The following is a 23,530-nucleotide window of genomic DNA, read 5'->3' on the forward strand; positions in this document are numbered from 1 at the left end:
GAGTCCAAGCCGACTTATATAGACGGAAAGATGTGTTTTGGCGAGCAGTCAGACATCCCAGGAAGGACAGAACGGCCAAACACACCGATTCACGTCGAACAGACAACAGCCTGCCAGTCAGTATCCCCTTCTGTTTGTGGTCGGCGATCGAGGGAAAGTGCAGACCCGGCGGGCAACAGAGGGATGATAGAATAACGCCGTCGTACACGGACGACGGAGGCCGGTAAGAAGAAAGAACGAGTGAGGATGGATCCAGGGGTGACACTGAAAGAGCTAGAGCGGCAGCCACCCAGCCAGACGGATGGGACGACGTCAAGTAGCTCTTCCCCCTTGGAGAACGGGCGGTGCTGAGTCCCGCCGCTCCTGCTCGAGAGATGAGTGGGTTTGGGTAAGGTACCTAGGTATGTACAGGAAACCAAGGTGGGCAGGGGGCACCAGGCTCGGCGAACGATAGGTGAGACTGGGCGCGAGAGATGGAAGGAGGCGTTCGGGAGTGAGGGGTGGGGTTCGTAATAGAAGGTGAACGCGGTGCCTTCTGTGATGGACCCAGAGAGGGGCGGCAGGCCGAAGGACACGCCCCTCGACCGGCTAACTACCTTTGATTTGCACTTGCCGACATTGGAGGTGGCCACCGGTCACGGAAGGCGAGGCGGAAGGGACCACCAGCTGATGATCACAAGCAGATGGCAGGGGCTGCGGTGGGATGGCGTTCGACCGCAGCCGGGGCGCTTGCCCGCGGAACCTGGAAGCTCTGGACGAGATCGGGACCCGCCATCGGAGACACTAATCTGCTAGGTCATGCACCACCTGCATGTAGGGCAGAGGGTGGCATGTCGAGACATGATACATGTAGGCAAGGTAGTGGTATGTAACGGATTCGGAGGCGGCCAGCAGGCCGAAGAAGTGCATTCCGTCCATGTTGGCAAGCGAAGCAACGGGCATGACAAGAAACAACCAAACATAAAACATGCAGACGCGAGAAGCAGAGAAGGAGAGGAGAAAAAAAGAAAAAAAAAGAAACCGGAAGATTCTGAAGTGGCACAAGAGACGGTAATACTGGAAACTACATTCATGCAGTGGAAGAAGGTAGCCGTGAGGAGTACAAGGTTGTTCCTTCCGTTGTACAACACAGGCCTCATCCCCCATTTAGACTGGGAAGGAAGGAATGGGCATGGAGAAAACCGGCGGCAGCGTGGAAACCCAAAGCGGCATGTGCTGGTGGGCGTTGATGTCGTGCCTTCCTTGGCTGGGGGCAGCCATGCCTGGCTGGGGTTCGAAGTGTATTAAGAATCGTCAAAGTGCGATCCTCAATGGCGGACAGAATACGGGGTTTGCTGTTCAGCTCGGCAAGCTGCGCAAAATCTCGGAGGAAATGGTGAAGAATTCTCGCCAGGGCAAGGTTTGGAATTCTAGAATCGTATGCAAGAGAATTGTGAGAACTTTGACACACCAAAAAGCCTCTCCCGTCCCTGACCTCGACAGATCTCATCTCGGACGCGGGCGGGACGGGAAGTCATTGACACCCAAAAATTTCCCGCTGTTGCAGGTGGTTGGTGCGACCGGGAATTGCCAAAGTGGTACATCAGCTGCATGAGATGGGAAATACGTCGCGCGATTGCAGTTGTGATTGTGGTTGTGGTTGCAGTTGCTGGCGGCTTCGGGCAGTGTCGCTACATTAGCAGAGGTGCATCTGAGGTACATCCTTCGTACAGAGGTAAGTACCAAGTCGCCCTCGTGGCAAGCATGGTCGCAATCTTTTTTTTCTGTCTCCGTTTTCATTTGGCGCCGTTCACTGGGGCCCGATTTCCGGTCAAAAAGAAAGGGTGCGAGAAAATCCGATTGTGGTTAGAAGCAGAGTTGGAAGACGTGGTCTGACATCAACAGGTGGGCGGTGGCTTGAGCCGGTGAGGAAATGAGACACAAGATGGAGAAGAAAGGGGAAAAACAAGGACGAAAACGATAGTTATCTCACACATGGCCCGGGTTGAGTTTCCGGCGACCTGCAGCCACCCGACGTCCAGCCCAGCTGTCTCATCCCCGTGTTTGTGAGTTTCCAGCCAGCCATCGAGCAGGAAGCAAAGATCGGATCGGATAAGAAAGATCTGTGTCCCCATCGCCAAACCCCCTGATCCTGGGTTCTCGATGAGCTGGGAGCGCTAACTCTGCAATCAGATAGGTGGGGAGCAACAACTGGGGATCTGCAGTCGCATCCGCTGGAACATGCCGCCATTCCGCGATTGGTTAGCTGTGGTCTTCACAGCACGATGGAGATGCGTTGCGATGCAGCCGGGCCTGTGGTGTCTGCAGTCGGTGATTGGGGGGTTCCTTGATCCTGTCGCAGAGTCGAGTCTCCGACGTACACCCGCTTCCAATGGGGATGGAGGGCACGAAGAAGGGAAAACCCCCGAGGCATTCTTCGGCCTGACCTGGCAAATGGCGGGTTTGGGAAAGACTTTTTGGGTTGAACCATGTCAGGCAAGTATTTCACAACACGGACGGTCGTACCTCGAGTGGATTCCAGAATTGTCCCCCCGGGGCCATTTGTCCATGTCAAACCTCGAGTCCCCGGAACAACCAAGAAAGCAGCCATTCCTTCCTTATCAAATAGACAACCTTCGGCAGTAACGGAAGAGGCCCCTCATCGCTACCCCCTCGCCCACAAATAGTCGGTTGACCACTCCCGGAAATATTCTCCTGTCACACACAAACAACACTCGCTCCTACCCGCACAAATCGAAAGTCCCGCCCAAGAAAACGACTAAGCCATGGTCCGGGGTTGCCAGTTGTGCTCGAAGAGCTGGCTCGCGTAGTAGTACTCGTCCTCATAAATCTCTTTGGCCCATAAGCTCTCCCACTCTTTTTCTGATGCAGCTGAGTTAGATACGATTCCTAGGATGGTCCAGGCCGACTTACTATGTTCAGCAACCATCTTTCGAGTATAATGGACGAACGAGATGGCCTCGTCGTCGAGCTCCGCCAAGGTCTGCAGGTCCTGGTCTTTACACTCGCTGGAGAATGGGTAGATGGCCTTGTTGCAGTAGTGGAAGTAGGCAAGGAGGGTATTCGCCCCTGATCGCCGTGTCAGTTGCCAGTCATCTCAACACACCTCCGGCGCGCGCACTCACCCAAGTTGTACTCCTTGACATGGGCCTCTCGCGCGAACCGAGTCTGGCGATAATGTCAGTCGGGTCACCATGTCTTCCGGCTCCAATACGAAGAAACCCACCTGCATGCCGTGCTTTTTGGCGTAGTCCGCATCGTGCTTGGTTATCAGACCAATGTTGTGCAACAAGATGAAGGTCACGAGATATGTCGTGAGCCACGTCTTCTGCTTTTTTTCCTGCGTCATCTTCTGCAGCTCCTCGAGGGCCTTTCGGCGAAGGCGAGGTTGGATCTGGTGAATGATGACCGAATCAATCTGCGCACCCATCACCGGGGGGAGCGGGATTTTCCCGTGGAGCGGGTTGTCCTGGTCGTCGATGATGTCTCGTGGCATCCCCAACGTGTCATCGCCTACGATCTCAAACGATTTCGTCGTCAACCGGACCGACATCCAGAGGTCGAGCGTGGAAACCAGCAGGCTCTTTTCCGACTGCGGTGTGGAGGGATCTCGTGCGGTTTTGATAGCAAGAGAATAAGTCTTCCAAAGTAGCTTGTCCCGTGAACCCAGCAAGTGGTGGCAGCAGTCGACGAGGCCGATTTTAATGTACTGGTCAAATTCGGCCTTGGCGTTATCCATATTGACAATAGCAAAGGTCGGGATCTGAATTTCATGTCTGTTGCCATTACTCGACACCCAAGACCTGTTGATCTTGTCGCCTTGCTGAGGCCTGAATTGCCGAACCTGCAGTCTGACCGACTGGCCCGTGTATCCTTCGGTGACCCGGATCGTTCGCACTTGGGATGATTCCCAGTTGCCAATGTCGTCCATCACGCTGTCCTTCCAGCGGTTAGTCCATTCCTGCCCCTTGACTTGGCCAGGTTTGAAGAGCTTCACATCCGTGATCTTCAGACGCAAGCAGTTCAGCCGATATACTTTGGCACTGCTGGCGATCTTCTTGCATGATAAACACGGGCCTCCCTCGTTGTCTGGATCGAGGTTGCACTGTGACTAAGGGTTAGGTCGGCTTCAAATTGAAGGGGCGGATAGGCGCTTACCCGAATCCGCTGCATTCGGCATCGGATGCAGCTGCCCATCTTCCTGGTCAGAGCCGTTTTTTCCCGCGAGTCTTGGTCCTTGAACGGCCCGCGTTTGACGGGAGTGGTTCTGTGCGCTGGGAAAAAGTCTAGATCCTGGGCGCCTGCGTTCTCTGTGCCCGGGCCAACATCGAAACACTGAATCGGATGGAAGCGCGACGGTAAGCTCACAACCATCCCGTGCCCGTCGTAAGGCGATGGCTCACTGAGAGAGTATGGGGGAGGTACAGCGCCGGTTTGTGTGGGCACATAAGGGGGCGGTTGTATCCCCAGGCTCGAGGTATCATGAGGACTATCGACGCTGCCTTCATACTTGACAACTGGCGAAACGCTCGGGTAAATCATCTCCTCCCGATTCGTAGCAGGCTGGAGGCCCATGACCCGCTCGGGTTGCAGCGGAGGGTAGTTTGATAAATACTGAGCCATCAATGCAGGGTGGTCACACGGATAGAGCGCACCCGGGTCTGAGCTGACGGGTGTGGGGAGCAGAGAGGCTTGAGCCGGCGGCTGCACTGACACCACGGCGGTATCCACAGTTGGTGGGCGGTGATCATCGTAGTCATATGACGGGGGCGTTAAGAGTGGTTGGTACGGCGCTGGCAATGTTGTTAGCTTTCCTTTACGAAGCACTGTGGCATGGTACGAGAACAGGAAGCCTACCTGGCTGAGACTCAAATGGTGGGCACATGGAAAAGCTCGCGAAGCAGTCGGCTAGACGCGTGCCCGTCCAACCAGTTGCGACATCCCTCCCAGGGAAAAGACCATGTGATTTGCGGACAGTACCTGTACCTGCATCCGGCTGGCCAGCCGGCGGGCCAGACGGCGGGCCAGGTGGGCTCTTCTCGTGCCCGTGATGCACGGGGAGGCCATCGGAGTAAGGAAGTGAAGGCATCGAGGCGCTCGGGCTCAGTCGAAGTTTCTTATGGAAGTGATGCTGCCCCTCTAAATCGGGATGCTGTGGGTGGCCGGTGAAGGGGTACTGTTGGTTGCTAAGGTCTAGTAGAGCGTTCACGGGCTGGTTCAAGATCAGAGCAGCCTGCTCTAACACATATTGCCGGGATTCTGGACGTGTTAGATAGAGAGGACTGGACGAGGGCAGCACACAAGGTGGAGGGCCCTGGTCGAGTATATATCGGTGGTCGGGTGGCAAAGATAAGTTGTCAAGGAGAGCCGGCGTGTAGGTCAGGTCATAGAACACCGACTCAGCAGGGGCCTCCTCGTGGCCATAAGCCCGCCGCTTTCTGATATTGGGATTCTAGACAATCATTGTCAATTGACCGCACGTTTGACGAATTAAGAGGAAGAGCTGGGAATGGGGCGCGGACCGGTGAAGGTTGGCAGCGACGGGGCAGGACAGGGGGATAGAACCGGAGAGAGCTGAACGGGGGATGTGCGTGTAAGTGACACGAGAGGGGGGGGGTGGACGGTAGGAGTGGGAAGGGGACATGAAGCAGCCACGAGGTCGATCTGTGATTGCCGCCATGCACCCTGCCGCCTAGCCTAGTATGAAAGACAAAATTCTTACCATGATGTAGACAAGGCCCGGGGTAGGTATTATGTTAGGCAGGCCCAAGAAGAGCGATGGCCCAGGATGCGCGAGGTGGAGAGGTACCCGGCCTGCAAGGGGGAGACAGGGGAGCAAAGGTAGGAAGCCAACGCCTGGTACGCGCCTCGGGACGACTAAAGGATAAGTCACGACCGTCCGAAGGAGGTGGGGGGGTGCGTGGTGTGTGGATGCCCGGGGCCGAGCATCTCAGAGATGCGCCATCGCCACGAGGGACGAAATAGCCTGGATGGGAAGCGTGGAAAATGATGCGGGCGCACCTCAAAACGGTACCCGATGCAGCTGGGGGGCGGCGGACAGGAGCCGCGACGAGGGGTGGGGTTGTAACAAGATCGGGGTTGAGAGAAGAAAGCAGGGGGGGTCGGCACAAGCCAAGAAAACAGCCAGAAGACGAGTAGCACAAATTGCTGCTTGTCTGGTGACTACCACCACCCCCAGGGCCGAGGCTCTCTTTGGCTTCGGCTAGTGTGGCCGGGGCTGAGGAGGTGCGGCGCCGGACGAAGCCGCCGACTTGACCGGAGCAGATGTGGTTTTGCCTCGAACGGTCGCGAGGAAGAACGACTGACTCGGGGGGCACGATCACTGCACGGCCCGACGTGGCGCTGGACGGGCAACGGGCACCGGGCAGCTTCGAGGCTAGGCGACTCTCGAGTTGCGCTACACTGCCGACGTTGGCGCGGCTGCCGCGAACGCGCGATAGACTGGCGAGCAGTTCCAAGGCTGGTTCGTCCCAAACAATGGAATGGCCGCTCGGGAGTGGAGATCCGACTCCGACTCGGACGGCGCCCGGTGCTGTCCTGCCGTTGAGTGCTGCCCAATGATGGCGAGGTCCTCTGCGAGGTCAAGCGGGTAATACACGCGATGTCTCACGGCACAGACCGAATGGGACCGTGATTGTTGCAAGGTGGAGTCCAGAACAGCCGGTGAAGAATGCTATTGTCTCGTTTGCTGGCAAAGGAAGGAATCGGTGAGAGCTGTGAGGGATGAAGTGAAGAAGAGAGATTCACCGGTCGCGGGGAAGGCGCGGCCTGACCACGTCTTGCCCCTTCACCCTTGCTGGTTCCTGGTTGACAAGTGGAAGGCGCGACCAGTGAGCGGAGCAGGTCCGAGCAGGGGAGTGCAATTGCGGGAAAGTGAAATGCGACAGCGCCGGGTTTGGCAGTCGCAAAGGTCGGTCATCAGGCCACGGGATGGAACGTGCGAACGAACGCCTTCTCTCGAGTCGCACAGGACACACTCGACACACTCCCGTCGTTCCTCATCTCCCGACCTCATCCGCTATTGGGAGGTCTGTCAGCGGCCGGCTCGATTCGACGGCCGACTGCCGGCACAGCCATCCATACATGACATGTCCCGGACCGACTGAGGTATAATGACAGAGAGCTATACCCGCCTTGAGTCTTTTCAACAATTCCTTGTTCAGCGGGTAATATCCTTGCCCAACCGACGGCGTGGGACTCCATTCTTGCAGCCAATGGCTGATTTGAGAAGCAGCGGGGAAGGTTCTAGCGCACGGGGCCTGTTGTGCTTGGTGGTCTTGGCACGAGCAGCCCATTCTCAGGCCAGGGGCTCAAGCTGCTTCCATTGCTGGCTCGCTCGGCCATGAGCGTTGCGCTTTGTCGTGATGATGTACATGATTCGGCGCGAGTCCAACTCTGGGCAGAGACCTCCCGCCCGCCCGAGTCATCAAACAACCAACCTTGAAACTGGTTGCTTGTGTGACCCGAGACGCTCCAAGGACCGGTCCCCACACCGATCAAGAATTAGCTGACTGGGCTGGCGTCGACTCCGAACTCAACAACTACCTACACTAGACTCGATGAATCCAACAACTGTGCAGGTCTGACTTGCAGCAGAGATGCAGTGGCTCCCGCGTCCCCCACAAACCTGGAATTCTTGCGTTATCAAGATCCACTTTTCGACGTCGTCGACACTGCCGACGATGCATCCATTCACAGAACAATGGCCACGGGAAGCCTTCAAAGGACGAAGGGCGACGATCACGCTTCAAACCGAGCCCCGGAGCTGAGTCCGGCAGCCATCCGATACTTCAGTACACAATATGTCAATCTACAAGAAGGATTTGGCATTTGATCGAGGCTCCAAGTCCAACTCGTGACTTCGGAATCGACCCATCACTGTCGGGCCGACAAGCCACATCGGATGAGTGGAAACAAAATAACTGATCGGCCCAGCTGGCCATTTTTTCCCAATCCAGGGGCGCCGAGCCAGGAAAGGGACTCAGGTCGTTTTCAGGGTCCTGCTCGGGCTGGGCATGTACATAGGTACAGACTGGGTCCGGAAGCGACCCCAATTCCCACAATAACTACCTCTGGTCAGTTGCCGACTGCAAAGAAGAAGAAAAGATGCGCAAACATGAGACTGATGGGCTGCGAAGGAGGGGAGAGTGCCAGGTTCATTCGGCATTTCCGACCCGCTGAATCCGGGCCCAACCGACCGATGAGGGGCGCCATCAAAAGCATTGTTCCGTCGTTACCACCCCACCGGAATGGTTGCTGACCACCCCCTGCTCACCGGTCAATATAACCTTGCAGATATTGCGGGCCCACGAGACGACGAAGGGAGGCCGGGTTCTGCAGCCGACAGCGCGACTGCTTCACCGGCATCGCCTCAATTACTTCGCGGGACTGCACTTGGACCAACTCCGTCGTGTACCTGCTTGACCTTGGCAGGGAGGTTCGAGGGTGCCGTCACTGAGCCTCGGTGGGGGGACCACACGGCTGTCGGCCGGTCACGAAATTGCCCCAAGATGCCCCGCGGATGGCGGTGAAAATCTCGCAACCCGAAGGATGCTTGGTCGTTTACTTTTGGCGGTGCTGTGCGGTCACCACCCTCCGGCGCAAACATTCTCGGCCCCGGTTCTTGGGTTTCGACCCTGTGGTTCACAAGTCGCTCGCCGTGTAACACCGGCGCTCGACACTGCTGAATCGATGTCGGCCTACCGAAAGAAGCCTGGCGGAAGATACGGTTACAGCTATTCCGGGGCGCTTCGTTGGGCCCTTACTATGGGCAACGCATTCTAGTTGCCTCCCAACATGCGGTGAACCGAACTAACCGCCCGGGAACCCTCCGTGGGCCGTCGAGGGTGTGCTATAGACTAAACCATGTGACGACAAGCAGTGGGCATACATGGTCCAAGCCACTATCACCAGACTTATTCATCGTACCTGCTATCCAAGAGCAGGATGTCACCACATGGAGCTTGGGGTTGCAACAAACTTCATATGATATGGGGTAAGCCTTCCGTCGCCCAAACCTACCGGGAATATGATTGATCCCCGAACTACCTATTAGTCAAAGCCCCTCGTTTTCCGGTCCCAATAGGCAATTGTCTGGAGGTCCTAGGTCTATTAACACCCTTGGCATAAGACAAGCCCGAGTGCTATGTTTCAGTGTGGGCTGTGGAAGTCTCAGGTGGATGAAATAGGTACCCGATGGGCAGGAAATGCTTCCGGGATCAGCCACCAATCCCGCGTCACATCATTTTCTAAAACAAAGATGAGCTGAGGCGGGTGATCCAGGACTCAAGCCCTACCCCGAGCCAGAGGGGCAAGCCGGTCCGCCTCCCAGGTCGGGGTACGTCCTGTACTGCTGACAACTTGAGGGTCTGTTGAACCTCCTTCCTCACCCACCTGAGCCAAAGGGCGATGTGCAAGACGAGCCGTAGGATGGCATGAGATTCGGTAATTAAAAGAGGTCCTAGCTGACCTAGGAAACTCTCACATTCTGCCTCAGCCAGTGTGCTGACTTTCACCAACGTCGGTTGGACCATCAATGGACCATCAAACTTAGTTACTTTGCTCGACCCAGCCTGACGTCTCGACGGTAAGCATCCCGAAGAAGCTACCCACTGGCACTCTAGAGCAGACTCGACTTGTATCTGCCTGCAAGAGTCTAAAAAAAGGACAGGAATGAACCCCCACCCCCTTTTTCATTTCCAAACCAGCTACCCCTGACCTCGAGGGCGATACGTCACTCTTCGAAGAAGTTTGGACGTCTAACGCACAACCTTCACTATACTTCCGCCCCTTCGTCTTCCTTTCCGTCGAATCTTCACACAGAACTGCCGCTTGCTCTACCCTGAGAAGCGAGTTTATGGTTCATAACTTCCTTTTTTTCTTCTTCTTTTTTTACTCGCCAGTGCTACGCATGCAGATGTGATGCAGCCCACAAGTTGGACCCGGACTTGGCTGCCAACCCGAGCCAGATGTTAATACCTAAGATGGACCTTACGCGAGCGAAGGTGGAGCGCCCCTGCCAACTGTGTACGGCCTACACAGTACGTCGTTAGCGCTTTCCTGAGGCGGCCACCGGCATTGCGGTCGCCACCTACGCAAACTCCGAGCCCATGAAACAGCTTCCATCCTAACCAGGGTCCAAGTCTAGCCCAACGGATGCACATCCGGGGCAGCAACCAAACCCCTGGCCCTGTCGCGGCTTCCTCCTTTCATAACCTCCGGGCTGATATCAATCTGTCAGCCATCTGTCACCGATCACGGACTCCTCCTGGTTTGAGGAAAGATTACAGCCAATCAGATATGATCAAATGTTTCTCGGTTGAGTAGCTAGAAATGTTCTCTTCAAGCTTGCAAAAAAAAGTTCTCCGGGCATCGCGCTTGACTCACTCGGAACGGAAACCGCTCAACATCCCTGTGTCTGGAGGCTGCAGTCCGCCCAAGTCGGCCGAATCTCGAATGGAAAGCACGAAAAGCCCTCTGTTTTCGCCGCCGCGAGCCGTGGGGGAAACTGCGCTGGCCCGTATCGAACCCGATGGAGGCTGCTTTCATCAGAGCTCGCTCGACTCGGCATGACCGTTCTATCGGGAAGTTGCAGCCGGTGAAATTCCCCAAAAGCCCGGCCAACGGAAAGAGTGACTCGGGCAACACTCACCGCTGGAACTTCCGGGTGCCTTAGTCTTCGAACCCTCTGTACCTACCCTCCCAAGTTGCAAAACTTAGACTTGTTAGGTACCTACCTACCTGCGGCTAGTGGCCTCGTGCGTTGCCAACAGAAGTACCTAGGAAGGTACGCTGTACCCGTTGGCTGACTTCTTCACCCGTCCTTCCATCCCGGGCCTCTCGAGGACATTCCATCCATACTCTCTTGCTTTGACTTGTGCAGTCCGCGGCTGCTCTCTCGAAACCACAGTCTGACCGGCACTTCTACTCTTCACCATGGAGCTCAACTCGGCAGCGATACACGATGTCATCCATCCCACAGCCGCCTTCAACCAAAGCCAGGTATCGGCCCGGCGCGAAGCTCCGACGCCGTCAAAGGGTGTCCTTTGGGAGGAATCCCAACTTAACCCAAAGAACCGGCTGGACAGTCTCGAGCTTCCTCTGACTCCCCTCTTCAGGATTGACGGCTGCACAGGCCTGGGAACGCAGTATTATGCCGTACCGATCTTCCTCCCCGACATGCCGCCGATCCGCTTCGACGTCTTCATCCCAGAGGAAGCGGTTACCTCCCCAATTCTCCGCGAGCTACTGGATTTGAACGTCGCCTTCCACACGAAAGACGCACCGAGACTCCGTCGACTTGGCATTTCTGCCTACATAGTCCGCGTGCTGCAGGCCTGGATATCGGAGGGCGGTTATGGCACTTATTCGTCACTCTCTGAAGCACTGCCCTTTGGCTCCCGCATCATCTTCGAGGCTCTGAACTTCGACATCCACAAGACGAAGGTCTCCGTCGTGCCGACTTACTATGTGGAGAGGCAGCTTCTAGGGGTGTCGAGACTAGACGAGAGTCTTGGTGTCGCCCCTGGCCTCCTCCCGAAGGCCGTCGACGTCGCGAGCTTGACGATCCTCCGGGTATTGTACGAGAGCGTGTGCCTGGTCCGTATGCCGAACCACGGGCCCGACAACAAAACCGACAGCCTGTGGATTTTCAAGGCCCTGGCTAGCGGCACCAAATACCTATTCGTGGAGTTGCGAAATCTTCTACAAATGGAGCCGCACCCCAACGTCATTTCGAGGCCTGATTATCTCGTCACCAAGCGCTGCTTGTTCGGCGGCAAGACAGCGGTGGTCGGTTTCCTTTTGCCCTTCCACGAACCTGGTAGTGTCCGCGATACACTCCCGCTGCTGCGCATCCACGACCGCCTGAGCTTAGAACAGCAGGTGAAATGGGCCATACAGCTGACTTCGGCCGTCTTGCACATCTGTGAGCGCGGCCGTATGTTCTATCCAGACCTGCGGCTCGACAATATACTCCTTTCCGCCACCCACGACGTTGTCGTGATCGACTTCGAGCAACGGGGCGTGTGGTGCGAGTTTTCGGCACCGGAGGTCAACGCGATCGACTACGTGCGCGTTCTGGCCGGCGAAGAAATGGCTGAGGCCAACCTCACCGCCCCAGAAGGAGCACGCCAGCACTTCACCGCTATTCTCGACCGACTTCTCCCTGGTTGGGATGTCCTACAGGCATGCGAGGATTACTCTTCGCCCCGACCACATGGGTACTCGAATTACAACATCCCCTGGCTCTGTCTAGATGATGCGGAACAGGAGGCCGCGACAGTGTACATGCTCGGGCGAGTCCTGTGGTGCATTTTTGAGGGCCAGAGTGGGCCACAGGAAGCTGCCGTCTGGCAGTCCTACCGGCATGAGCCAAGCATCGAGTTCCCTACCTTTCACTTGACGCCGGCTGCGTTGAAAAGCCTCATTGACCGTTGCACAAGAGGCAGGCGTGATACGCTGTCTAGCTTGGTCGTTAGGCGGGGGAGCAGGCTTGTCCTGCGGGATGGGGAGAGCAGTAGCGAAGATGTACTCAGGGTGGCTCGCGGCTGGTGGCAAGACGAGATGAAGGCCACGGAGGCGTTCCTTGCCCAACGTGAGGAATTGAAAGCCAACAAGCAGTGGGATGGGAATCACTTTGGGCGACCCAGATTGGCAGAGGTTTTGGCCGAATTGAAGCGGTTCCAGGGGGCCGATGGCGCTGTTACGAAGGAGGGTTAAAGTTGGTTGTCGGTAGTCGGCAAAGCCAACCGCGGTGCCCATCGGTTTCCAAACCGATGCAAGTCCACGATGGTGGGACACAGATATACGAGTTTGTGGGGGAGGATATGGGCATCTGCCACTGCCTATTCCGTTTCCCTGGGAGTCGGTTCTTCTACAGATTTAGAAGGGAAAGAAAAATATTGCCGTAGAGTAATGGAATGAATGTACGACCAACCCAATCCGTGTTTTTACATTATTATGCGATGGTTCGAAAATGCAGCCAGGTGACCTTTCCAGGCTTGAGTCCGCGTCGTGATCGATCGTGTTGTATGAAATGTTTGCGTCTCAAAAGATGGAAGTAGCTCCTGCACGGATGCTGTGATTCCCCTTACATTAAATTAAACAAACTACATGTAGGTGGCATCAATGTTTACATTACCCCCTTCCCATCTTCCCATCACCACCCATTCTCCCCAACAACCCCATCCCCTCCCCGATCCCCTCCATCCCCAACAACAACACCCTCTTCTCCCCCAGCACCACCACCCGACCGCAAAACAGCCCTCTCCCTCGCATTCCTCACCTCCCACTCAAACTCCCGCAGCGCATTCAGCTCCCCCGCAAAAAACAGCACCGCCATCAGCCCGTCCACCGTCCCTACCACCAACCACACGCTGCTGACCAGCACCAGCACAAACCCGACCGCGCCAGCCGCGGTGTTGCCGCTGCCGATCCCGGGCGTAAACCACGCGCCGACGAGGCAGGCGATGCTCGCGGCGAGCGCGAGGAAGAAATGCCGTGTGCGCCAGGTTTGTTGGTGTTGCTCGCGGGCGGTGTAGGATTGGATGAGGGTGAGGATGGCGTCGTAGGCGGTTGGGGGGAGGGTGGGTTGGGTGGGGGATGGGGTTGGGGGGCGGTTGGCGTGCTCGGTGGAGGTGCGTTGGCTGGGGGTGGGGGATTGCAGTTGGAGGTAGGTGCCGTTGTGGAGGGCGGAGTCTCGTTTGGTGGCTGGGTCGTCGGGTGCGGTTGTTGGTGTTGTGGACGTTGTGGTTGTTGGTTGGGTGGGTTCGGAAGGGGGTAGTTGGAGGGTGCCGTTTGTTGTTGCTGTTGCCGTTGCTGTCGTTGTGGGAGTGGATTCGTGGTTGGGGGCCGTGTTGGAGGTGGGCTCGACGGGTGGTGTAGGGGAGGGTTGGAAGGAGAGGGTGGCTTCGACGGAGAAATGGTCACTGAGAGAGCAGCCTAGCTCGGGATGCCGCATCATCATGCCCACGTTCGCTTGCTCGACCCTCCAAGTGCCGCCGAGGGCTGTGGCGTCTCCGGAGCTGGCAAATATATAGTCTAGTCTCTTGCCGAGGGGATCTTAGGCGGGAGTTAGTCAATGGGGGATTAGAGGTGGGAACATGGACTCTACCGGGTGTATCGGGGGACACCGTGACTGGGTGTTTTCCTGGCCCTAGTAGCTTCTGCTGCGCTTTGGTCCACCGCCAGGTGTTGTACGGGCCGTCCGACGCAGCCCCGTTCTCTAGGATGTTGAACTCGGCAGTAGGGACCGGGCGATGGCGAGCCTCCTCCGCGGGATGGTGGGACGGCCCAAGCGAGCTGTCTGGGTGGAGGGTACGCCAGACATCGTTGACGGGAGCCAAGCCGGTGATGAGCTGGTACTCGGGCGACATGGGGATCATGTTGAAATCGCCCATGGCAAGCACTAGATGGCCACGCTCAGCAGCACCCCGCAGCAGCTTGGCCATCTCCCACGACTGGGCGGTACGGTGGCAGAGATATGAATCATTCGGTTTCCCACCCTCGTAGGGGGCGTGAGTGTGGGTATTGAAGACCTCGACGACCTGCTTCGCCGCCGGGCCATAACGGATCTTTGCGCAGGCGACGCCCTTTCCGACATACCAGTCGCCGCGCCAGAAGGCGGTTGGACGACCATTCAAGGGGTAGCGGTACATGGTGCTCTCTTCGATGGGCCAACGTGAGAGGATGGCCAAACCGCCACCGAAGGCGGCACTGTAGTAGAACTTGCCATAGGGGAGAATAAAGCGGACTTCATGGCGGATGCTCTGGTAGTCTTCTTGAGTGAAGCACTCCTGCAGGGCGACGATGTGCGGCTGGGGGCTGGCTATGGCAAGCTGACGGCCGATCTCAGTCAAGCGTTCTCTGCGGAGCTTGGAGATATACTTGAGGCCCCAGCAGTTGAGCGTGACAAGATTAATCTCTTCTGGCGGGGTTTGCATTTTGATTTTAGGTAGGTATGGTTCTATTGTTCGATGAATAAGTGATGTTGAGAGGTGTGGAAACAGGGCCCCTACAGATTTGTACCGTTGAATACAGTAATTAAGGTAGTAGTTATAGTAGTATATATCTCGCCCAAGATGAGATTGTGATCTACGCGACCATGTTTCGACTCGTGATAAAATGGAAAACGATACCAGTAGAATTCACCGGCTGTCTCGGAGTGGGAATCGGCTCAATTGTCAAACAGTTACGTGAGGAGGATAAATGAATTTTGGTGGAATAATGGCATGGCAATTATCTGGATTATGGCCACGCAAGATACCCAATGCCTAGCATTGTTGTTGACGAATTTATCAAAAGGAAGAGAAATCCCAACTAAGGGAAAGTGAGGAAGAAGCTCCCGTCCTCCAGCTCCTCTGAGAACCCCTGGCTCAGCTGCTGGGTTGCCCCTGCGTTTGGCCTCCTCTCAGGCCTTCGGATCACCAAACAGAGTTGCTGGCCTGTGCACCTCTGGCGGCCCCTGCTGCTTGGTGGGGTGAAAGCCAAGCCAGAAAGTCCCACTGAAATTTAGCTCCCTGTCACACTGTCGCATCCCATGCTTCAATTGGAACACTGCCCGACGCGGCAGAGGTAAACCGCGACTGGTTCTCGAAAGAGCTGACTGGGGCTGTCAACAATTCTTCACATACGTAAACACACAACAATCGATCATGTCAGAGGTTGACCCAGCATCCGGGGTGCCCATCTCGGAGCCTCCATCAAAGAGGCGCAGAGTGCACGACGATAGCCTCGATTCCACTCCTCAATATGGATCGCCCGACAGCGCACCGCAGAACTCCCCGCCCAACAGCGGACGCCTTCCCGATCAAAGCCTCTCCATTCGGCGCGGGCCCCCAAGTCGGTCGCGAAGCAGGAGTAGAGATGGGGACGCCACGATGGATAACGAAAACGAGGATAATAGAAGACGATACCACTCCTCGCGGTCAAGATCTCGATCAAGTTCCCGCGCACGGTCAACACCCCGTTCTCGATCGCAATCAAGAGACCGCCACCGCTCCCGCAGCGCCTCATATTCCCGTTCCCGCTCCCGCTCCGTAACCCACGACCACAGCCGCTCCCGCTCTCAAAGCAGAAGCCGTAGCCGAAGCCGAAGCCTATCCTCGCCCTCCCACCCCCAACCCCCCACCCACGACAAGCCTGACCACCACCACCGACACGACCAACCGCCGCTCCTCCCCAACTACCACCAACACCTCCTCCTCCAAGGCCACAAGGGCGCCGTCTCCCAAGTCCGCATCTCGCCCGACGGCCGGTGGATCGCCTCGGCGTCGGCAGACGGCACGGCCAAGATCTGGGACGCGTCGACGGGCGCCCACCTCGAGACGCTGGTGGGCCACATGGCCGGGGTGTCGTGCCTGGCGTGGGCGCCCGACAGCAACACACTCGCCACGGGGTCCGACGACAAGGCGATCCGGCTGTGGGACCGCGTCACGGGCAGCCCGGCGCACGCCGTGGCCCACCGCGAAAACACGGCCGCGGACATGGTCGGCGTGGTGAAGAAGGGTGGGGTCGCGGCGGCTAAGGCGGCGGCTAGAAGGGCGAGGATGGGGGTGCCGGGGGAGGGGGTGAGGGGGGGGAGGACGGGTCGCGGGCCGTTGTTGGGCCATCATAATTATGTGTATTGTTTGGCGTTCTCGCCCAAGGGGAATATCCTTGCGAGTGGGAGTTATGATGAGGCGGTGTTTTTGTGGGATGTCAGGGCTGGGAGGTTGATGCGCAGCTTGCCGGCGCATAGTGACCCGGTGAGCGGCGTCGACTTTTGCAGGGACGGGACGCTGGTGGTGAGCTGCTCGACGGATGGGCTGATGTGAGTTGCTGCGTTGATTCCTCGCGCTGCCTGCTATTCCGGCCGCTCCATGGCTAACATTGTGTTCTTGATAGTCGCGTCTGGGACACCTCGACCGGACAGTGCCTCCGCACCCTCGTACACGAAGACAACCCCGCCGTCGCGAACGTTTGCTTCAGCCCGAACGGCCGCTTCGTGCTCGCTTTCAGCCTCGACAACTCCATCCGGCTGTGGGATTACGTTTCTGGCTCGGTCAAGAAGACATACCAAGGCCATTCGAACAAGGGGTTTTCAATCGGGGGGTGCTTCGGCGTGCTCACGGACCACGACGACGGAGGCGAGGAACAACCCGCTGACGATGACGAGAGCCGACAGCAGTCGTTCATAGCATCGGCTAGCGAGGACGGCGACATTGTCATGTGGGACGTCAAGAGCAAGGGGATCATACAACGGATCGAGGGCGCGCACGACGGGGTGTGTTTCTGCGTGGATGTCTACGGGGGCATCATGGTGAGCTCGGGACAGGACGGTTTCGTCAAGGTGTTCAGACACCGCCCCAAGAGTGGCCCCGTCAAGCGGGAGGATGGTGATGTAAACGGATTCAGTGGCGCCAATGGGCACCGGGAGGAGGATGAGACTCCTGATGCGGCGGCGGCGGCCGACGAGGAACTGCAACGGCAGGTTGAGGCTGAAGCTGGGTCGCCGGGGCAGCACGTAAAGGAAGAGCAGCTGTAACTGGTACGAACCCGGAGCTTGTGCTGGGTGGCTTGGCTAGCTGTGGGCTGCAGGCCCTGAATAGATGATACCCGTTTAACGCCAGGTAAATCTCCGTTTTTAGCCTTCCGTCCTGACGAATGCGCGTCTAACTAGCGCCGCTGCGCTTTTGGGCGTGCATGCTCTTGGCCACCGTCTCATATATTTTCAGCGCGGCGCACTTGATGCCCACTCATGTTATGAAGGGCTTGAATGCTCCGACAAGGTGCTAGACTCGATGGTCGAACCTAGGCTTCGTATGTTCAAGGACAGTAACCTTCCTCTTATTCATCCGCTATTCCCCTCGGTCTGTCTCGCCTCTACCGCATCTACGTCAAGCTCTTCTTGAACCTCCAACACCAAAGCAAGGCTGTCGAGGAACGAGTTGACAGCGACGCGCAGCATGCGGTTGGTCGCGGCTTTGTATTCGATTCGGAGGACGGTCGGATCCGATGAACCTTCGGTCGCGACGGCGGATAGATTGCGCTTCACTAATGATGACAGCTCCTTGTCGACTCTGAGGGCCTGGAGCGCGACCGAGACGAGGCGCGCATTGGGGAAAGGGACGTCGAGGGTTCTGCGATGAAAGAAAAGCAAGTAGTTAGCGGGGTAATTCTCGACAAAAACATTGTAGGTCTAAGATTTGATGTCGCCGGGTTATTGTACGTTAAGAGGAAGGAAATATGTCTCATGATGTTACGTACAGGGCGCAGGGGAACCCATCTGACGTGTCGGTCGCCATGGCTGTGCTGGCGCCAACAACTCTGGCAGTCAAGGGGTTTCGTCTCGGAGTGGTGACAGATGACGATGTTCGGATTCCAGCGCTGCACTGGTGGGGCAACCGTTGGCTTTGCGATAAGATAACAGGCGCGCAGAAAGGGGTCCGCAAATCACCCCTGCCTCCCAAGCTCCACCAAGCCAATTGTCCGGCAGCCTGCCCAGTGTGTTGCCATGGCGACAATACCCCTGGCGCAGATTGGACGGTTAGGATTGGCTGCGAGCTCCCAGCACCGAAGAGACCCTGAAGCAAGCCATAACAACAGGCCTTGAGCTAAAAACATCACCCATCATTCATACAAAACCTCCCCCTCAACCTTTGCTTGTGCGGATTTCCTCCTTTCCAATTGCATCCGTCATTCAAGCAGGTTGGCATCTCTGCAGCATCTTTTGCTTGAGTTTGTATACCAGCATTGTTGGCGAGTGCACTTGCTTCTTCAATCCTAATACCCTCGCGCGTTGTCAACTCCTCCGCTCCTCCGCTGCTCCGTGCCTGCTTTCAGTCTCGCCGCCGACCAAACAACGACCACAATTTTAGAAGGCTCTTGCATTTGTTTTGACCTTAGGTGCTCGAAGTCGCAAGACTCAGCACATCAGATATTAGCAGTCCTCGTTCCAGAGTACATGCATTGGCGCGCGGCAGCACTTTCCTCGATCAACAATAGCAACGCAACCCTTCGACAAGATGGCTCCTTCTGCCCGGCACCCCACAAATCTGGGGCAGATTATTGAGTATATTCCAGGTATGTTTTTAGTTGCCTGTGTTCTGTCAGCCGTCGCATTCGCGGCTCCATTACATGTGTTTTTTGTTATTGTTGGCCTCGCCCAGAAACGATGAGGCGCAGTCGCATGGCTATCAAACATATCTTTCCCTCCGACTGTATTGGCATAGTACTAACCATTACAGACCGTCTCTATCTCGCATCCTACATCGAAACCCCCGATGCCAACACCGTCTTCCCCTACCCCGACCCGCCTCCGCGCTCGCCCAGCAAGAGGTCGCGGGCTCTCGAGTCCCCCGCGCCAACACACAGCCAGAAGCAGCCCTACTACTTCACCGTAGACGACACTCTGCTCTACAATGCCTTCCACCACGACTTTGGCCCGCTGCACATTGGCCACCTCTACCGCTTCGCGCTACAGTTTCACGAAATCTTGGGCGCCAAAGAGAACAAGGACAGGCCGATTGTATTCTGGAGCAGGGCAGACCCGCGCAGTATGTGCCCCCGCTCTAGATTGTCCCCGTTGTTGATTGGGGTTTACTAATGATCAATATGTAGGCCGCGCCAATGCCTCTTGCTTGCTCGCGTGCTACATGGTCCTCATTCAGTCATGGCCCCCCCACCTGGCGTTGGCGCCTGTGGCCCAGGTCGACCCGCCGCTGATGCCTTTCAGAGACGCCGGTTATAGTCAGGCCGACTACGGCATCACCGTGCAAGACATTGTGTACGGAGTCTGGAAAGCGAAGGAGGAGGGCTGCTGCGTCCTCGAAACGTTCGACCTCGACGAATATGAGCGCTTCGAGCGGGTTGAGCAGGGTGACTTCAACTGGATTACACCTCATTTCCTCGCCTTTGCCTCGCCACAGAGCAACCCCTCCGCTCGCACCATTGAGGGAACCGAAGCCTGGAAGGCGTTGCCGAAGACGATGGCGGCGGTTGATGCTCACCCCACTCTTCCCCAGCCGTTCAAGAACGTCCTGGCCCATTTCACCGAGAGGAACATCGGACTCGTCGTGCGCCTGAACTCGGTTCTTTACGACTCGTCGTTTTTCGAGGCGCTCGGCATCCAGCACCTTGACATGATTTTCGAGGACGGCACCTGCCCGCCCCTCTCTATGGTGCGCAAATTCATCCGCATGGCGCACGACATGATCACGGTGAAGAAGAAGGGAATCGCAGTCCACTGCAAGGCTGGGTTGGGTCGCACGGGTTGCCTGATCGGCGCGTACCTCATCTACCGCCACGGCTTCACGGCCAACGAGATCATTTCCTACATGCGCTTCATGCGCCCCGGCATGGTCGTTGGCCCTCAGCAGCACTGGCTGCACCTCAACCAGGGGACCTTCCGCGAATGGTGGGTCGAGGAGCGCCTCGAGCGCAAGCTTCGCAAGGAGGCAGCCCTCGCCGCCGCTGCCGCGCAGGCCAACGGCAGCCACCAGCCCAGCACCCCCGTCCGCGCCATGCAGAAGGCTCACCTTGGCCGCAGCGCAAGCAAGAACGGGACATCTACTCCCCCCAACAACCGTGGCGGTGTCCGGACGCCCCTTGGAGAGATCGACCAGGAGCACGCTCGTGATAACACCATCGGCGTGCAGGACGATTACCTCCCTGCGCCTACACCAGGCCAGCCACGCAAATCCCAGCGGGCCGGCGCTGACCGCCATCATCCTTATGGCCGCAGCACGAACGCGGTCCCCACGGTCGAGGAAGAGGGGGTGAACCAGCAGATCCATACCGAAGTCAGCTCGGTGCGCCGCTCACGCGCCAACGAGTCTGATGAGGAGTGGAACTTGCGCATGCGGTCGCACCGCAAGGCATCCGCCTCGCTCTCACCAGACCGCCGGGAACGGTCCGTCAGCCACCATACCACGATGGCGACGACAACAACCGTATACGAAGCCATCGACAACGACGCTTCGAACGACATCGAGAACCTCGGCATGGCCGCTGCCAAGTCAAAGTCGTACGACCAGGTGCAGCGCGCCACTTCGGCGTCCGGTGTCCTGGCCAAGGTCCGCGGAGCAAGCAGCTCCCCCAAGCGTGCCGCTGCCAGCGGCGGGGTACGAGAGGCCGGTGTCCGCAAGACCAGCGGTCGCGTCGGTAGCATCGGGAATGTCTCGCCTATCGCGGCCACAAGAAAGGTCAGCGGAGCACACTAAGCCAACGGCATACGTAAATGCCGTGGTCTTTTTTGTGCCGTTGTGCCTCTTCTCCACGAAGCGATTGATGTTCACGAGTTATGACGATTACGACACTCCGAAATTCCTCTCACCAGTTTAATGATCTCCGACTTGACTTCGTTGTTGGCTATGGGCAATCCTACGTACTGCATGCATGCCTGGCGTTGCGGAAAACGGACTTGGGCCGGGGCGAGATGATGGCTTCGGGGAACGAGCCTCCATTATATTGCATATGGTGCATGCATCTTCTGGCAGGAATTTCGTCCTTTATCCATCCATCATACCCTTACCCTTTTTATGCTGGCTCACCCTTCTCTGGCTATTATCTCGTCTTTGGGGGCAGCTCTTCCGCCCGCCTTGTTTGAATTCTCGCCTCCAGGCGGTGATTCGCGGCGCGGTGGAGAGGTTTGGTGGGACGAGGGAGGGTTACCCCGACTGAGATAGACGACAGATGGAGGGCTGGTTTTGTTTCTTTTTCTTGCTTACTTGGAGTTTTCGAGGCTATTGTTGGCGTTTTGGTTTCACAGTTGGCGAAGACGGTGGCGGACCGGAGTGACGGGAAGGGAGTTCCTTTTGGAGACATTTCCATGGGGCTGGGCCTGGGCGGGGTTGGGTTGTTTGGCAATTGTTGATTACGCTGCATTTTTGATGTCCTGTCTTGTTGTTGGGGATACAGTATAGCATTTGGGTTTAGCTTCTCTCTTGGGCTGTAGCAATACAAGAGTATGAGCTCACGATGGGTGTGTTTGTCGTTGATGATAGTGTTGGTGTTGATGTTGATATGCTGTCTGATGTTTCGTCTCAACAGCTACCACTCACTCCTCCAGCCTTCTATCTCGATTATGTTTCGTCACTTTTTTTCCTTTGACTCCGCTCCAACACTCTGCTTCGTATCCGCTTTACACCTCACGATGGGTATCAATGTACCCTCTACTTATCCACTTACCTACCTCCTCGATCTCGTCAAATAAAACCCGCCCTTCTTAAAGCAGACTGGGCGCAGCACTGCGTCACTCCCCGTAATCAGAGCCGGCTTCTGCACCTATATGCAAAGCTGCGTTATTTTTGCTGCCCTCCTCCCAAAGTAAAGTCACACGTGGCTATGCTTGGTTGCTTTGCCGCCTCCCTACCCGTCTGCCACCCGCCCTGTCGTGTGCGTGTGTTCAGGGTAGATAACTAACTGGCCGCGGGTCGGCTCCGGCGATGGAAGAGAGAGCGGGAAGGGAAAATGATGAGATGGCACAGCCTCGCTCGCTCCCTCGTCACCAACAAGAAAAGGCTATTTGGTACACGAGGTGCGGAACTTGGGACGAGCCACGGGTTGGCATGTCGCGGATATATCCGCCCTATCCCGTGTTGCATGAGCGGCGGGATATCATGTGAGCTGGGCGAGACTTGCCATTTTTCTATGTGTTTTAGTTTTCTTTTTTAGCTTCTACGGGCACTGTAGGAGAGGTATGTTTGTTGTTCGGCTCGGGAAACGGGTCAACGGCGCTTCCTCGTTGGGGTTTCATGGGGAAGGGGGCTGCGGTGCATGCCGTGTTTGGCCTCCGGTATCCGAAGTCTGAGACATGGCGCTGTAAACTATGCATTTCGGCATCGTGTTTCTACACCCCTGTCCGGTAAACGGGGAGACAAAGAGGATTTGGAGTTTGTTAGGGCAGCAATATGATCATCACCAGAGGAAAACTCTCCGGGGTACTCTGTCCCGCATTCCGGCGACGCTGGCAGTGCAATGGCCGGGACGGCTTATTCGGGGACCCACAGTAAAGGCGATGGAGGTGAAGGACCACTGCCGTTCTGCTTGGTTACCGTCTCCCCGGGACCGATCCCGTGATGGCCGGGCTATGTTCTTGACCCCGCGCTTCCCACCTATCAACGGCGGTCTTCTCAAATGGGCATGTGCAAAAGGCTGCGAGGCTGAACCCTCCATGACTAATTTCTATGAGAGTTGTTCGAGGACCTAACGGGAGGTTTGCGGTACAATGTGACGTTTCAAGGGCCACCGCCTGCCGATGACTACTATACGTAGAGTTTTTGGTGACGATGAGATGGAGATTACATTAACAGCCACCGTTTCCCTCTTTCCGGCGCAGTTGTATTTGCGGACCAGATGCTCGGAGGATTCAAAACCGTACGGTCTCATGGCCGCCCTGACGTCAGTCGTCTTATGTGTCACCCTGGCCATGGGGGCCCGGGTGCTCCCGTAAGCCGTACCCCAAAAGATGGGATGCAGTTTGGCCAGTAGATAAGCCCGATTCAGGATCCATCGGTCCGATCTGTGAGAA

At 56.8% G+C, this 23,530-nt stretch overlaps 9 protein-coding genes across 9 annotated transcripts; 6 read left to right on the plus strand and 3 right to left on the minus strand.

Moving 5' to 3' along the window:
- Positions 1 to 980: 980 nt before the first annotated feature.
- On the plus strand, positions 981 to 2,048 carry F5144DRAFT_74387 (uncharacterized protein). The gene is made up of 2 exons (XM_066793391.1): positions 981 to 1,432; positions 1,483 to 2,048. Exons 1-2 carry the CDS (start codon positions 1,166 to 1,168, stop codon positions 1,873 to 1,875), a joined length of 660 nt encoding a protein of 219 aa, XP_066649406.1. The 5' UTR covers positions 981 to 1,165; the 3' UTR covers positions 1,876 to 2,048.
- Positions 2,049 to 2,930, plus strand: F5144DRAFT_74876 (uncharacterized protein). Its single transcript, XM_066793392.1, has 2 exons — positions 2,049 to 2,809; positions 2,923 to 2,930. The coding sequence occupies exon 1, from the start codon at positions 2,221 to 2,223 to the stop codon at positions 2,623 to 2,625; it is 405 nt and encodes a 134-aa protein (XP_066649407.1). The 5' UTR covers positions 2,049 to 2,220; the 3' UTR covers positions 2,626 to 2,809; positions 2,923 to 2,930.
- Positions 2,759 to 5,089, minus strand: F5144DRAFT_598524 (uncharacterized protein; the record flags this gene model as incomplete). Its single annotated transcript, XM_066790952.1, has 6 exons — positions 2,759 to 2,862; positions 2,914 to 3,069; positions 3,126 to 3,168; positions 3,227 to 4,105; positions 4,159 to 4,793; positions 4,858 to 5,089. 6 exons carry the CDS (start codon positions 5,087 to 5,089, stop codon positions 2,759 to 2,761), a joined length of 2,049 nt encoding a protein of 682 aa, XP_066649408.1.
- A 5,685-nt stretch (positions 5,090 to 10,774) lies between these two features.
- F5144DRAFT_74369 (uncharacterized protein) lies at positions 10,775 to 13,013 on the plus strand. The gene has a single exon (XM_066793390.1). The coding sequence runs from the start codon at positions 10,957 to 10,959 to the stop codon at positions 12,739 to 12,741; it is 1,785 nt and encodes a 594-aa protein (XP_066649409.1). The 5' UTR covers positions 10,775 to 10,956; the 3' UTR covers positions 12,742 to 13,013.
- A 108-nt stretch (positions 13,014 to 13,121) lies between these two features.
- Positions 13,122 to 14,963, minus strand: F5144DRAFT_544083 (Endonuclease/exonuclease/phosphatase; the record flags this gene model as incomplete). Its single annotated transcript, XM_066787280.1, has 3 exons — positions 13,122 to 13,130; positions 13,307 to 14,082; positions 14,135 to 14,963. The coding sequence occupies 3 exons, from the start codon at positions 14,961 to 14,963 to the stop codon at positions 13,122 to 13,124; spliced, it is 1,614 nt and encodes a 537-aa protein (XP_066649410.1).
- A 356-nt stretch (positions 14,964 to 15,319) lies between these two features.
- F5144DRAFT_75193 (WD40-repeat-containing domain protein) lies at positions 15,320 to 17,845 on the plus strand. Its single transcript, XM_066793393.1, has 2 exons — positions 15,320 to 16,831; positions 16,906 to 17,845. Exons 1-2 carry the CDS (start codon positions 15,675 to 15,677, stop codon positions 17,543 to 17,545), a joined length of 1,797 nt encoding a protein of 598 aa, XP_066649411.1. The 5' UTR covers positions 15,320 to 15,674; the 3' UTR covers positions 17,546 to 17,845.
- A 6-nt stretch (positions 17,846 to 17,851) lies between these two features.
- F5144DRAFT_598528 (transcription factor Pcc1-domain-containing protein) lies at positions 17,852 to 18,305 on the minus strand (the record flags this gene model as incomplete). Its single annotated transcript, XM_066790953.1, has 2 exons — positions 17,852 to 18,140; positions 18,268 to 18,305. 2 exons carry the CDS (start codon positions 18,303 to 18,305, stop codon positions 17,852 to 17,854), a joined length of 327 nt encoding a protein of 108 aa, XP_066649412.1.
- Positions 18,306 to 19,026: 721 nt separating this feature from the next.
- Positions 19,027 to 21,393, plus strand: F5144DRAFT_75255 (protein-tyrosine phosphatase-like protein). The gene is made up of 2 exons (XM_066793394.1): positions 19,027 to 19,556; positions 19,621 to 21,393. Exons 1-2 carry the CDS (start codon positions 19,175 to 19,177, stop codon positions 21,219 to 21,221), a joined length of 1,983 nt encoding a protein of 660 aa, XP_066649413.1. The 5' UTR covers positions 19,027 to 19,174; the 3' UTR covers positions 21,222 to 21,393.
- A 560-nt stretch (positions 21,394 to 21,953) lies between these two features.
- F5144DRAFT_558514 (uncharacterized protein) lies at positions 21,954 to 22,659 on the plus strand. Its single transcript, XM_066788084.1, has 2 exons — positions 21,954 to 22,588; positions 22,642 to 22,659. Exon 1 carries the CDS (start codon positions 21,968 to 21,970, stop codon positions 22,211 to 22,213), a length of 246 nt encoding a protein of 81 aa, XP_066649414.1. The 5' UTR covers positions 21,954 to 21,967; the 3' UTR covers positions 22,214 to 22,588; positions 22,642 to 22,659.
- Positions 22,660 to 23,530: the final 871 nt, after the last annotated feature.

This window comes from Chaetomium tenue (genome assembly GCF_020726465.1).
Source record: "Chaetomium tenue strain MPI-SDFR-AT-0079 chromosome Unknown F5144scaffold_1, whole genome shotgun sequence".
In the NCBI taxonomy this organism is placed as follows: domain Eukaryota; kingdom Fungi; phylum Ascomycota; class Sordariomycetes; order Sordariales; family Chaetomiaceae; genus Chaetomium; species Chaetomium tenue.

Coding starts and splice junctions, on each gene's coding strand:
- F5144DRAFT_74387 (XM_066793391.1), top strand. CDS start 1,166: ATGGGCATGGAGAAAACCGGCGGCAGCGTGGAAACCCAAAGCGGCATG. Junction 1,433..1,482: donor GAATCGTATGCAAGAGAATT/GTGAGAACTTTG, acceptor TGACCTCGACAG/ATCTCATCTCGGACGCGGGC.
- F5144DRAFT_74876 (XM_066793392.1), top strand. CDS start 2,221: ATGCCGCCATTCCGCGATTGGTTAGCTGTGGTCTTCACAGCACGATGG.
- F5144DRAFT_74369 (XM_066793390.1), top strand. CDS start 10,957: ATGGAGCTCAACTCGGCAGCGATACACGATGTCATCCATCCCACAGCC.
- F5144DRAFT_75193 (XM_066793393.1), top strand. CDS start 15,675: ATGTCAGAGGTTGACCCAGCATCCGGGGTGCCCATCTCGGAGCCTCCA. Junction 16,832..16,905: donor TGCTCGACGGATGGGCTGAT/GTGAGTTGCTGC, acceptor TGTTCTTGATAG/TCGCGTCTGGGACACCTCGA.
- F5144DRAFT_75255 (XM_066793394.1), top strand. CDS start 19,175: ATGAGGCGCAGTCGCATGGCTATCAAACATATCTTTCCCTCCGACTGT. Junction 19,557..19,620: donor GAGCAGGGCAGACCCGCGCA/GTATGTGCCCCC, acceptor ATCAATATGTAG/GCCGCGCCAATGCCTCTTGC.
- F5144DRAFT_558514 (XM_066788084.1), top strand. CDS start 21,968: ATGAGCTCACGATGGGTGTGTTTGTCGTTGATGATAGTGTTGGTGTTG.